The following is a 14,380-nucleotide window of genomic DNA, read 5'->3' as shown; positions in this document are numbered from 1 at the left end:
TGAAATGTGAATCGATTTTTTTTGTGCACCCTGAAACTTCGATATATTTGATTTAACCTATGGTCCTGCGGGCCAACGAAACTCAAGTTACGGGGCCGCAACTGGCCCCCGGGGCCGCACTTTGGACACTGATGCTTCAGCGACTCGAATGACTTTGAAAGGCGGTAACAAAAGAAGGGGAGTGTGACACACCCTTCACATAGCAGCATGGGAGCTGCAGACGTCTCGTCACCAGCGAGGCGTCACATTGTCGCCTTACTTGCTAGTCCTGATTGCCGACCCTGTATACTGATATTTCACAATGTCCTAAACCTTTCCTTTTTTTTCCCTCCGTCACACTATGTTTTTGAGAAACAAGGGCCGGGACTACAAAACAAGGAGTTTCCTGTGTGCCGTAGCACGTAGGAGCTCCTCCCGTGTGAGTTGTGAATAGAGACGTCCACACTCTCACACACACACACACACACACATAAGAGAGGCTTACAATATATCCAAACAGGAGGAGGAGGAGGAGGAGGAGGCCTATGGGATAAATCACTCAAAGTAAAAGTCAGCGGCTATTTTAAAAGCAAGGATGGACAAGGATGGTGGCGAGCCAAAGACATATGTGTCCACTGTCCGCCTGGTGTTCAAGAGGCACAGACGCAACGGACGGGACTCTCCCGAGAAAGCGGCGTTCTCACCTGCGGCAGGTAACACCGTTTCTATCTACGTGGTTTGTAACACGAGTGCGTCTTTTGTTAATCACCTGGCTTCCATTCAGAAACATTTATCGCCCGCAGCTCACCACAAACCCCCGGCGGGTGTTTCATGCTTGACCTTTTTTTAACTCCTAGACCTTTCCGCATGAGGACATGGGGGGCGGGGGGACTGTGAGCTCCTACATAATAATGACTTTCTCCTTCTGTAACAAAACTTGCTTGTTTTCTCCTATTTGTTTGTTGTTGTGGCACAGCTGTGGACTGTCCCAGGTATGTGTATGAAGTAACCATAACAACCACTACAAACAACAACAACAACAGCAACAACAAAAGCAGCATACAAATTATTTGTATTAAAGTTTCACTGTATCTTATTATTACATGAAATAGTTTTTATCTATCTATTGCGATGATTCTAAAAATATATTTTTTTTAATTTACAATGTCATATTTGTAATTTAAAACTCGTTACTGGAATATTTTACGAAAACGTCTTAAAGTTATGAGGATATTGTCTTATTATTTTTATTTTATTTTATGAAAAGTCCAAATGTAACGAGAATTTTTTTCCCCATTTGTAGTATTTGTTTGAGAAAAGGTTATATTGTCAAGAGTTTTTTTTTCATGTATTATGATAATTATTTTTACATTTTTGTTATTGTGTTTACATAAAATAAAAAAACTAAATTTTTAATGTACAAATGTAATTAATACTAATCAGTATTAGTTGTAAATTTTAATGACAAGTTATTTTTTTTAACTATACCATGGTACTTTTTTAATCTATATATTTTATGTTATAATCATTATTAGTGGTATTTTCCTCACAAAGGTGTTGATGTCAAGAGAATTGAATTTTTTATGTACTATGATAGTTATTTAAAATATATATTTTTTATAGTATTTACATATAATTATTAGTTGAATCACTTTATATATATATATATATATATATATATATATATATATATATATATATATATATATATATATATATATATATATATAACCATTATTTAAGTTATAAAATAACCCAGTATTTTTTCGAGAAAAGGTTTTAACGTCAAGATATTTTGTTTTTATTTTATTGTATGTACATATAATTAATCGTTATTAAAGATTTATTTTCGTCTATATTTAACCATTATTAAAAATTACAATCATTGGTAGTAGTATGTTTTGAAAAAAAGTTTTAATGTCAAGATATTTTTTTATGTATTATAATGATCTTTTATATACTGTTATTGTATTTACATATAATTATTACCGGTAGTTTAATCATTGGTAATCGTATATATCAATATTTAATCATTAGTAGAAGTATTTTAATGTCAAGAGAACTGTTTTAATGTATTATGATAATTATCTTTTTAAATATTGTTATTGTGTTTACATATTGTTATTAGTTTATACATTATTTATCACTTTATGTTTATCTATCTATCCATCTATCTATATATATATACATTTATGTGTTTTATTTTACTTACATATCATTATTTAAATGATAAACTACAGTACAACAAAAACATTTGTAGGCCTACGACTGGTTTCCCTCGATTGTAGGACTACTAGTGTGATACAAAAACAAAATATTTGTTTAGATATTATTTAGTATTACAGTAATGTGCTTTGTTGTCATAAAGCTAAGATGAGGATGTTTTGTTCAGCTAGTCAAGCATTTTTATTGTACAAAAAGTATCAAAGTATGCACTTTTTAATGTTTCCGTATGAGTCAGAAAAAGTTTGAACGTCCCTAAACAGCCGTAAATGCCTGGTGCTCTCTGCAATTGAGTGAATAAAAAGTATATACAAATATTGCCCTCCTTGTTAAGATCCCAGACAGACCCCCGTGGAATCACTCGGCCCGCCACCCTTCACGGAACCGCTTCGTCACCGCACCGACAGCGAAGGAAGTGCCGCCACATTGCAAGCGTCTATCACAGGAAGTTCCCCACTAAGTGTTTCCTGCCTACACAATGGTGAGTGACCATGAACTGCAAATCGCGAAAAACAACCCAAATATGTATTTCCCATTGATTAGGTGATATATCACATCTCCATAAATCCTCTGACAAAAATGTCATCGCCGGTGCGACTCTAAGGAAGGGTTGGCCTGAGGACAGCGAGACGTTGAGATGCGGTGCGGAATCACACATTAGAGGTCTGTTCAATGATTGACATCCACTTCCTGGTTCAGAGAGCCTTATCCAATGAGGCGGACTTGTCACACGCAGAAACAAAGACCATTTGCAGTCCAAACAATTGTGAGGTGATGGCGGAAAACACAGAAGCAAACCCCAAAAAAGACAGAGGCCAGAGGCCAGAAGGTACATCTATCACTTTATCTGTTTGAACATACCAATCATGGCTGCCCACTTGTCACTGATTGGTCAAATATTGCTTTAATCGGCCAATCATGGTGCACCCCTGTGACCCCGCCTCCTCCTTCATCAGTGCGCACAGGTGGCCCTCAGACAAAAGGCTCCACAGGCAAGACCAGTCAACTGTGGAGCTCCAATTGTTATTTTGTTCTTCTTGTCAAAGGTCCTTCTGTGGAGTTTGTGGATCCTCCAGATCAAGTGGAGGTTCAAGTCGGTAAGCAGGTCCAATTGCAGTGTCCGTTCAGGAGCACCTCGGTCCCCGTGGCCTGCTGCTGGATCTTCAACAGGGACAAGGTGTTCTAAGGGGTTCAATCAACACATCTGAGGGTCGTTGAATCCACTTTCCTCACTCTGGACTTCCATTTCTTGCCCAGGCGCTGCTGCTCGGGCCCAGGATGTCCATCGTTAGCGACGACGCACTGAGCAGCTTGGTGATCTCGCAGGCCTGCGCGGACGACACGGGTTCGTACACGGTCATAGCTCGGAACAGAATCGATTCCGCCGAACATACCGTCTCCCTCAGCGTCATAGGTGAGTTTCCCCTTTGATGTTCATGAATGAAGCCATCAGGGGTTGGATTAGACACAGTAGATCTTCATTGGTTCTAGTAAGAACCATGAAGGTGCGTTCGAATGACTCTGAACCTCAACAGATCGACCTGAACCCCCTGCGTCCCACCCGGTAATCTCCCAGCTCTCCGCCGAGTCCCTGGTCCTGTCCTGGACGGGTCCCCACTACGACGGAGGAACGGCCGTGTTGGGTTACATCGTGGAGCTCCGGCAGGAGGGTCCGGACGCTTGGACTGAAGTCGCCGAGCGGTGTAAGAACACGTCTTACCAGGTCTGTTCAGGCTTGGAACCACACGGCCAGTACCGCTTCAGAGTCCGGGCCTACAATTCCGCGGGGGTCGGCGAGCCCAGTCAGGAGTCGGACTGTGTCACCATGCCAGCCAAGAGTTAGTTACTTTGATCTTTTTGCTGTGTGAAATGTTATGCTTACAGGTATGCTTTTTTTTTTTGGTAGAAGAAGAAAAGATTGAAGAGACGGAACCTCAAGTGGAGATTGACACCCAAAATACGGTGAAGGATCACTACGACGTGCACGAGAAGCTGGGAGTGTAAGCATCTATTTACTCTTACATCAACATGGGATACTGAGATATGTTGTCGGGAAACAAACTTAGACTAACTTTATTGATCCACAAGGGAAATTGTTCCATACAGTAGCTCAGTTTCAGAGGATGGAAAGGGTAAGGATGGAAAGGATAATGCAGGTATTAAGTAGACAAAAAATGTACCGTAGTAGCAATATAAAATATAACATATGTATAATTTAATATATTATATAAAATATAACAAATCCCAGTTACCTTGTAAAATATTACAGTATATGTAACAGCTGCAGAAAAAAACAAACAAAAAAATGATAAAATCATGCAAAATATTGTGATATCAATATTCTAAAATATAAACATGATGTCAAGGGATGAAGTTGGGAATTGCAGTGATGTCGCGGTAGGTAGGGTAAAAACTGTATCTGATGCTGCTGTGAGATAATGCGAAATTTCAGTATATTGATATTTGGTGCTGCCCAGAAGCTACTAGTGTAATATATTGGGCAAAAAAACCCAGATCTAAAGCGAAATATTGTGTTAGCGATATTTGGTGTCATCCAGGAGATGGGTAACCTGACTCTCGGCGCTACATCACATCTATGAAATCCCGCCCGGTGATCCGGATTGGTTCATTATTTTTTAGCTATCTTGAAGGAGTTTGCATTGTCCTCCAGCCCAGATCCTTGTGTGGAGCTCAGCGAACTACAAGGATCTGGCGAGAGTCGGGTTAGAAGATGGGAGTGTTCGCATGGAATTTGTTTCTAAAATAGAAACACCTGGGGCCTCATGTACAAAGCTTGCATGCGCACAAATACCTAACGTAAGCCCTTTTTCACGACAAAGGTGGAATGTGTCAAAACTGACGTAGACGTGGAAATGTGCGTCCAAAATCCGGCCCGTGGGAAGTCCCAAGTTTAAAAAAACAACTTGTGTGTGTGTATGTATGAGTGAGTGTGTATGTATGTGTGTGTGTATATGCGTGTATGCATATACAGTGTGTGTGTGTGTGTGTGTGTGTGTGTGTGTGTGTGTGTGTATATATATATATATGTATATGTATATGTATATATGTATGTGTGTGTGTGTGTGTATATACAGGTAAAAGCCAGTAAATTAGAATATTTTGAAAAACTTGATTTATTTCAGTAATTGCATTCAAAAGGTGTAACTTGTACATTATATTTATTCATTGCACACAGACTGATGCATTCAAATGTTTATTTCATTTAATTTTGATGATTTGAAGTGGCAACAAATGAAAATCCAAAATTCCGTGTATCACAAAATTAGAATATTACTTAAGGCTAATACAAAAAAGGGATTTTTAGAAATGTTGGCCAACTGAAAAGTATGAAAATGAAAAATATGAGCATGTACAATACTCAATACTTGGTTGGAGCTCCTTTTGCCTCAATTACTGCGTTAATGCGGCGTGGCATGGAGTCGATGAGTTTCTGGCACTGCTCAGGTGTTATGAGAGCCCAGGTTGCTCTGATAGTGGCCTTCAACTCTTCTGCGTTTTTGGGTCTGGCATTCTGCATCTTCCTTTTCACAATACCCCACAGATTTTCTATGGGGCTAAGGTCAGGGGAGTTGGCGGGCCAATTTAGAACAGAAATACCATGGTCCGTAAACCAGGCACGGGTAGATTTTGCGCTGTGTGCAGGCGCCAAGTCCTGTTGGAACTTGAAATCTCCATCTCCATAGAGCAGGTCAGCAGCAGGAAGCATGAAGTGCTCTAAAACTTGCTGGTAGACGGCTGCGTTGACCCTGGATCTCAGGAAACAGAGTGGACCGACACCAGCAGATGACATGGCACCCCAAACCATCACCCAACCATGCAAATTTTGCATTTCCTTTGGAAATCGAGGTCCCAGAGTCTGGAGGAAGACAGGAGAGGCACCCCAAACCATCACTGATGGTGGAAACTGTACAACAGGCAACGTGGATCCTGTGCCTCTCCTGTCTTCCTCCAGACTCTGGGACCTCGATTTCCAAAGGAAATGCAAAATTTGCATGGTTGGGTGATGGTTTGGGGTGCCATGTCATCTGCTGGTGTCGGTCCACTCTGTTTCCTGAGATCCAGGGTCAACGCAGCCGTCTACCAGCAAGTTTTAGAGCACTTCATGCTTCCTGCTGCTGACCTGCTCTATGGAGATGGAGATTTCAAGTTCCAACAGGACTTGGCGCCTGCACACAGCGCAAAAACTACCCGTGCCTGGTTTACGGACCATGGTATTTCTGTTCTAAATTGGCCCGCCAACTCCCCTGACCTTAGCCCCATAGAAAATCTGTGGGGTATTGTGAAAAGGAAGATGCAGAATGCCAGACCCAAAAACGCAGAAGAGTTGAAGGCCACTATCAGAGCAACCTGGGCTCTCATAACACCTGAGCAGTGCCAGAAACTCATCGACTCCATGCCACGCCGCATTAACGCATTAATTGAGGCAAAAGGAGCTCCAACCAAGTATTGAGTATTGTACATGCTCATATTTTTCATTTTCATACTTTTTAGTTGGCCAACATTTCTAAAAATCCCTTTTTTGTATTAGCCTTAAGTAATATTCTAATTTTGTGACACACGGAATTTTGGATTTTCATTTGTTGCCACTTCAAATCATCAAAATTAAATGAAATAAACATTTGAATGCATCAGTCTGTGTGCAATGAATAAATATAATGTACAAGTTACACCTTTTGAATGCAATTACTGAAATAAATCAAGTTTTTCAAAATATTCTAATTTACTGGCTTTTACCTGTGTGTGTGTGTGTGTGTGTGTGTGTGTGTGTGTGTGTGTGTATATGTATGTGTGTGTGTGTATAAACGTATGTATGTATTACATACATACACAGCCCGGCCCCCAGCCAAATTGTTTTAATCCAATGCGGCCCCCCAGTCAAAACGTTTGGGGACCCCTGCTTTAGCGACACACACAAGTGATGCTGGGTAACAGTGCCAACTTTTACTCCTCAGACTGGTTGATGTTCACATCAGAGACATATGAACAATTATGTGTGTGCTATTTTCTGAAGCAGGAGAAAGAAGCGCCTCCAACTGAGTCCTCATTGGGCAGCTCTTGCAGTTCTCAGTCACATGGCTACTTTCAATATGATTTGCATATTTATAAGGGAGACGTCTGCGGTCCATTCCAAGTAGATTGCAATGTAACAAAGAATTGTGCTGGGATTTGTGCGCGTGAACACGGAATTTTACTGGCAAACGCCATTTTCCGGATTTGATCGTACGTCCATATTTAGTAGGAAAGCCACGCAACTCTCTGAACATGAGGCTCCAGGTCAAAGATAAAGGTGGGAATTCTAAAGATATTATGCTGTATCAGGAGGGAAAAAATATTTGATGCGACCATGAAATATTGTGATATCGATATTTGGTGGCGCCCAGAAGCTGAGACCTTTTGGCATATGATTTATTTACACCAGGGGTGTCAAACTCATTTTAGATGGGGGGCCACATGGAGAAATATCTACTCCCAAGTGGGCCGGACTGGTGAAATCACGGCACAATAACTTAAAAATAAAGACAACTTTAGATTAATTTCTCTGTTTGAAAATAGAGGAAGCACATTTTGAAATTGTACAAATCATAATGTTGGGTTGTTTTTACAATTACCTGTTTCGGTTAATAGTATATATACTTTGTCGTTATTTATATTTTCTGAATAAATGATGTGATAATGTTAATCAGTCAACTCATTGGTGTTCATTTTCAATCTATCAAGATATAAAAATTATATCAAAATCAAATTAGAGTATGTTTATGTAGTTTGATAATTTTCCTCGACTGATGTTAGTTAGTGAGTTTATTATTTCTTCGGTCAGTGGTCAACAAGATAAACAGTTTTACATAAACAGTTGTACATTCATAAATTGAAAATGTTGCAGACCAAAAGGGTTTAGGCTGATGTTGACATTTATTGCGCCTAACCCTATGTACTAACATCATGTGGTTTATTTTGTACATATGTAGCATCATCTACAAAGATACGAATAATTGCTATTGCGACATCCAGTGGACACATTTAGAACAGCAGTTTCTTTTATTAAAAATTTCAGGTTAATTTTTATATTTAGCAAACTCATCCCTCGGGCCGTACGTTTGACACCCCTGATTTACACTAAAATATAAACATGAGATCATAAGGTGAAGGTGGAATTCCAGGGATATTACGATATATTGGGATAAAGCCATATCCCATGCCACCGTAAGATAATGCGAATTATTGTTTTATCGATATTTGGTGGTGCTTAGAAATTGACATTGTTGGCATGGAAGTTCTTTAATAAAATATAAACACCAGGTCAAGGATGAAAGTGGGAATCGCAGGATTTTTCTATATTTTTGTGAAAAAAAATATCTGATCTTCCTGTGAGATAACGCTAAATAACGTGTTACTGATATTTGGTGCCACCGAGAAGATGAGAGTGTCTGCATGAAATTGGTTTTTAAAATATAAACACCAGGTCAAGGATGAAGGTTGGAATCTGAAGGATGTTGGACGAAAAAAACTCAGATTCTTCCATGAGATAATGCAAAATATTGTGATATCGATATTTGGTCCCACGCAGAAGCTGGGCGTCTCGGCGTGCAATTTGTTTATTCTAAAATATAAACATGAGGTCAAAGATAAGGTGAGAGTTGCATGAATTGATTTACCATGAATTGATTTACTTGGATCCTGACTTAAACAAGTTGAAAAACTTATTCGGGTGTTACCATTTAGAGGTCAATTGTACGGAATATGTACTATACTGTGCAATCTACTAATAAAATGTTCAATCAAATCAATCAATCAATGAGGGATATCATGATGTATTGGGATAAAGCTATATCTGATGCTACCGTGAGATAATGCAAAATAGTTTTATCGACCCTAAGCCCAAACTCAGTGTTTTTCAACCTTTTTTGAGTCAAAGCACATTTTTTGCGTTGAAAAAATCCGGAGGCACACCACCAGCAGAAATCATTAAAAGAACAAACTCAGTTGACTGTAAAAAGTCGTCGCAATTGTTGGATATGACTTTAAAGCATAACCAAGCATGCATGACTATAGCTCTTGTCTCAAAGTTGGTATACTGTCACCACCTGTCACATCTTATTTGACTTATTTGGAGTTTTTTGCTGTTTTCCTGTGTAGTGTTTTAGTTCTTGTCTTGCGCTCCTATTTTGGTGGCTTTTTCTCTTTTTTTGGTATTTTCCTGCAGCAGTTTCATGTCTTCCTTTGAGCGATATTTCCCACTTCTGCTTTGTTTCAGCAATCAAGACTATTTCAGTTGTTTTTATCCTTCTTTGTGGGGACATTGTTGATTGTCATGTCATGTTTGGATGTACATTGTGGATGCCGTCTTTGCTCCACAGTAAGTCTTTGCTGTCGTCCAGCATTCTGTTTTTGTTTACTTTGTAGCCAGTTCAGTTTTAGTTTCGTTCTGCATAGCCTTCCCTAAGCTTCAATGCCTTTTCTTAGGTGCACTCACGTTTTTGTTTATTTTTGGTTTAAGCATTAAATACCTTTTTTACCTTCACACTGCCTCCCGCTGTTTCCGACATCTATAAAGCAATTAGCTACCGGCTACCACCTACTGATGTGGAAAAGTATAACATGGTTACTCTGCCGAGCTCTAAACAGCACCGACACTCAACAACAACACATCATTTGCGGATTATAATTACTGGTTTGCAAAAAATATTTTTAACCCAAATAGGTGAAATTAGATCATCTCTCACGGCACACCAGACTGTAGCTCACAGCACACTAGTGTGCCGCGGCACAGTGGTTGAAAAACACTGCCCTAACTAACCCTTTGGGGTGTTGGAGTGGAATTTGTTTACAAAAAGATAAACATGAGGTCAAGGAATGAAGTTTGGTACCACGACATATTCGGGGGATAAAGCTATATCTGATGCTACTGTGAGATAATAAGAAATATTGTAATATCGATAGTTGGTCCTGCCCAGAACTTTGGGGTGTTGGAGTGGAATTTGCTTACAAAAATATAAACACGTGGTCAAGAAATTAAGGTAGAAATAGTTTGGATTTCGCAACATATTCGGGAGGAAAAACATATCTGATGCTACCATGAGATAATGCAAATATCGTTCTATGGATATTTGGTGCTGCCCAGAAGCTATTGTGTTAGCATGCAATTTATTTACTAAAGTATAGAACAGAGATCAAAAGGGAAGCTAAAAATCTCACGTTTCAATATATAAAAGGGAAAAAACATATCTGATGCCACTGAGATAATGTGAGATATCATGTTAGCGATACGTGGTGCCGCCCAGAATTTGGGAGTGTTCGCATGGTATTCGTTTACTAAAATACAAACGCCATGTCAAGGATTGTAGGGATATTCAAGCGACATATTGGGGGCGGGGACTATGGTAAATACAATGAGACATTGAAAAATATATCTAACTAAAATCTCTTTGGTTTTATGATCAGTGGAAAGTTTGGCCAAGTGTTCCGACTGTCTCACAAAGAATCGGGCCAGGTGTGCGCAGGGAAATTCTACATGTCCAGGAGCTCCAAAGAGAGATCTTTGGCCCACCAGGAGATGGAGCTGATGAACTGCCTGAACCACCCCAAACTGGTCCAGTGTCTGGCGGCCTACGAAGCCCCCTCCGAGATGGTCATGGTCATGGAGTAGTAAGTATGACATCCGAGTGGATCGACCTAGTGGATATCTGAACGTCGCTTCGCCTCCAGTATCGCAGGCGGGGAGCTCTTTGAACGCATCGTGGACGACAACTTTGAGCATACGGAACCGACGAGCGCCCGCTACATGCAGCAGATCCTGGAGGGCATGCAGTATGTCCACAAGCAGAGCATCGTCCACCTGGACCTCAAGCCTGAGAACATTGTCTGCGTGGACCCCACCGGAACCCGGATCAAGATCATCGACTTTGGCCTGGCCAGTAAACTTGGTAAGCCCGCCAACTGGGGGTGGTCTACTAAGACGTGACAGACGTCATATGCCACATATGCTCTTTTCCACAGAGCCGGGCAAACCCCTCATGGTGATGCACGGAACCCCGGAGTTCGTGGCCCCCGAGGTGATCAGCTACGAGCCTGTGGGAGTGGAAACGGACATGTGGAGCATCGGAGTCATCTGCTTCATCCTGTAAATCACTTTTATTCTGGAAAGGAGGAGCTGGGAATACTCGCTTTGAAATCCTAGAGGGAATTCCATTCTCATCGTGATAAATCGCCCCCGTATTGCTTCTTGAGCGCTATAAATAATCTGTGGACCGCGGCGCAGGCATCTTGGCTTAAACGTCTCGATGCAATATGTTCGCATGGATTACACGAAGAGCGCTGACCTACGCTAAGGCTGCGCAACACACATTAGCCTCGCCAACCCCGTTTCATTTATGGTTCATTCATGCACCTTTGTCCAGATTTGCACAACCTGCTGTTTATAGCGGTTACCAGGGGCGTAGCACTAAATTCTGGGCTCCCATACGCAACACTCTTATAGGTTCCCACAGCCCCATATACACACACGTTTACATGTACGTTTATACATACTACAAATGTCTATGAAGGTTCTCATTCATCCAGGTCATTGTCATCTGAGGACATTCAATGGATCGCAACTGGACTGTTTTTGTCCTAGACATCTTGAACGAGAGGCGATAAAAACGCCTTCAAGACAAACCAAACAGTCCAGTTGCGATCCATTGTATGCCGTACTAAAATAATTATTGCATGGATTTAGTTGAAAGCAGCTTTTTATTAGGTGTAAAAAACGTAGGTTTTTAAAATTTTTGAAGAATGGATCAGACAAGTGGTCAAATGGATGGATGGATTAACATATGTACAACACATTTAGATTAACCCTCAATTGATTTTGTTTTTTTTTTTTTACAAAAGTGCCAACAAATTTAATATAAAGTGTGCAAAATAAGAATTTAAATAATCATATAACTTATTATTCACGTAACTATTATATGTCAAGTTTCCTTTTACTTCAGACTGAATGTAGCGATTATAGCTGACACACACAGGGTTATGTGGGCAGCATAGCTCAGTTGGTAGAGCGGCCACGCCAGCAACCTGAGGGTTCTAGGTTCGATCCCCGCTTCTGCCATCCTAGTCACAGCTGTTGTGTCCTTGTTCACCCACTTTCTCCCGGTGCCAAACACACTGGTTTAAAAATGTAACTTAGATAATCCAATCCACTTTATTTATATAGCACATTTAAACAACAAAATGTTTTCAAAGTGCTGCACAACAATATTAAAAACAATATAAAATAAATATAATTAAAAACGATTTTAAAGTGTAAAACCAATAGTAAATAGAAATCAAAATTTCTAAAAGATAAAGGGTGACACTATGTAAAGCGCTTTGAGTCACTAGAGAAAAGCGCTACATAAATATAATTCCCTTCACATCATAAGTGCACAATATAAATCAAAATAAAGCGTCATTACCAATATGATTATATTATTAGTGAATTTCCAGGGAATTAAAGGGGAACTGGACTTTTTTTAGGGGAATTTTGTCTATCCTTCACAATCATGAGAGATAAGACAAGTTTTGTTTTTTTCGCTTTCTAACATAAAAATCGGCTAGTTCTAGGTAGCTAGCAATGCAGCTAATGTGAGCAATCAATTCTACCTCTAAATCAATATAAAAATGCATTCAAAAGCCGTCAACAATACTTCATTTACGTTCTGTAACCTGTATAATAACCAAGCTGAAGCGACATTGTTATTGTAAGTGCGAACACCGAGGAACTAATTTTCTATCTTAACACATCGCTGGGCTAAAGTGTTAGCCGTAAAAGCTAACTACGGCAAGAGATAAGCCAGCTTCTACGACAACACAAAACACGTTTGAGTTTGTAATGCAGAACACGATATTAAAGTGACTCACTCAAAGGACAGTTGTTCGTCTGGTCCAGCTGGCCGGGGACATTTCCTGTTCTTTTTGGGTAAGCACACCATTTATGTCATAATAACTTGTCTCCAAGTTCCATATTTATAGCCTCAAAATCTCTTTCATCCCCCTCTCCCGGCATCTGTCTGCTCCAACGTCTCACTCTTCCTTCCTGCTGGCTTCTATAAGCAGCAGTATATTTAACTTCAAAAGTATAAGGTTGTGAATCATCAAAAATGGTCGTCTTTGTTGTCTGTTTCCAAGTCTGCCATGATTAGAAAACACTTGTTTGATTCCGGAAGTAGGAACACAAGTTGTTGCCAGAAGTCAGACGTGCGTTGCAATGGAAACAGAAATCAGTCCTGGAAATGATTTAAAATAATCAAAATACAGTAAATATTGAACATATAACATATTGTTATGAACCTGTCTGTTACTATATTACATATATATATATATATATATATATATATATATATATATACTTGCAGTGTTTATACAAAAAGTAGATGGAGGGCTTTGAAGGCTACAATGATGACCCCCATTACCCGCGTAGTTCAAGTGTTTTTTATCATCTTTAAAATCGTAAAAAAAAAGAAAACAAAAGGCATGTGTGTTCTTGTCTCATGATTGCTAACGATAGGCAACATTCCTAAAACAGCACAGTTTTAAGTCTTTTAAGTCTACCGCCACCTATATTTTCAACATTAATCAAGGGTCCTTAAACGCACCACAGGTATGGACCATGAGATGCAAAAGTGAAACTTGTACATAACTTGTTCCTATGCTACCACAGATTTTTATTTTTACCTTATTTTTCCTAGTTCCAGAATGTTTGTGGAATGAACAGTTTTGTATTTTTAATAGGGGTTGTAACATTTTATGGCGTCGTTTTTTTACAACTTACATACAGTACAGGCCAAAGGTTTGGACACATCTTCTCGTTCAATGCATTTTCTTTTATTTTCATGACTATTTACATTGTAGATTGTCACTGAAGGCATCAAAACTATGAATGAACACACGAGGAGTTATGTACTTAACAAAAAAAAGTTGAAATAACTGAAAACATGTTCTATATTCTAGTTTCTTCAAAATAGCCACCCTTTGCTCTGATTACTGCTTTGCACACTCTTGGCATTCTCTCGATGAGCTTCAAGAGGTAGTTACCTGAAATGGTTTTCACTTCACAGGTGTCATAGTTTTGATGCCTTCAGTGACAATCTACAATGTAAATAGTCATGAAAATAAAGAAAACGCATTGAAATGAGAAGAT

General features: G+C 39.6%; 1 protein-coding gene across 1 annotated transcript in view; it reads left to right on the top strand.

Moving 5' to 3' along the window:
- The first annotated feature begins 518 nt into the window (after positions 1–518).
- The window catches only part of LOC133610402 (myosin light chain kinase, smooth muscle-like), a 20,774-nt gene continuing 6,912 nt past the window's right edge, over positions 519–14,380 (top strand). Inside the window, exons 1-11 of the mRNA XM_061966615.2 lie at positions 519–692; positions 2,537–2,683; positions 2,746–2,865; positions 2,939–3,031; positions 3,249–3,379; positions 3,460–3,616; positions 3,738–4,040; positions 4,109–4,202; positions 10,663–10,866; positions 10,927–11,144; positions 11,218–11,341. Of these exons, the coding sequence (XP_061822599.2) occupies positions 575–692; positions 2,537–2,683; positions 2,746–2,865; positions 2,939–3,031; positions 3,249–3,379; positions 3,460–3,616; positions 3,738–4,040; positions 4,109–4,202; positions 10,663–10,866; positions 10,927–11,144; positions 11,218–11,341 (1,709 nt within the window). The 5' untranslated portion in view covers positions 519–574. The remainder of the gene's footprint in view (positions 693–2,536; positions 2,684–2,745; positions 2,866–2,938; positions 3,032–3,248; positions 3,380–3,459; positions 3,617–3,737; positions 4,041–4,108; positions 4,203–10,662; positions 10,867–10,926; positions 11,145–11,217; positions 11,342–14,380) is intronic.

The sequence above is a fragment of the Nerophis lumbriciformis genome, linkage group LG11, assembly GCF_033978685.3.
Source record: "Nerophis lumbriciformis linkage group LG11, RoL_Nlum_v2.1, whole genome shotgun sequence".
Taxonomy (NCBI): domain Eukaryota; kingdom Metazoa; phylum Chordata; class Actinopteri; order Syngnathiformes; family Syngnathidae; genus Nerophis; species Nerophis lumbriciformis.
The sequence above is the reverse complement of the archived record's forward strand: the minus strand, read 5'-3'. Positions and strand labels throughout refer to the sequence as shown.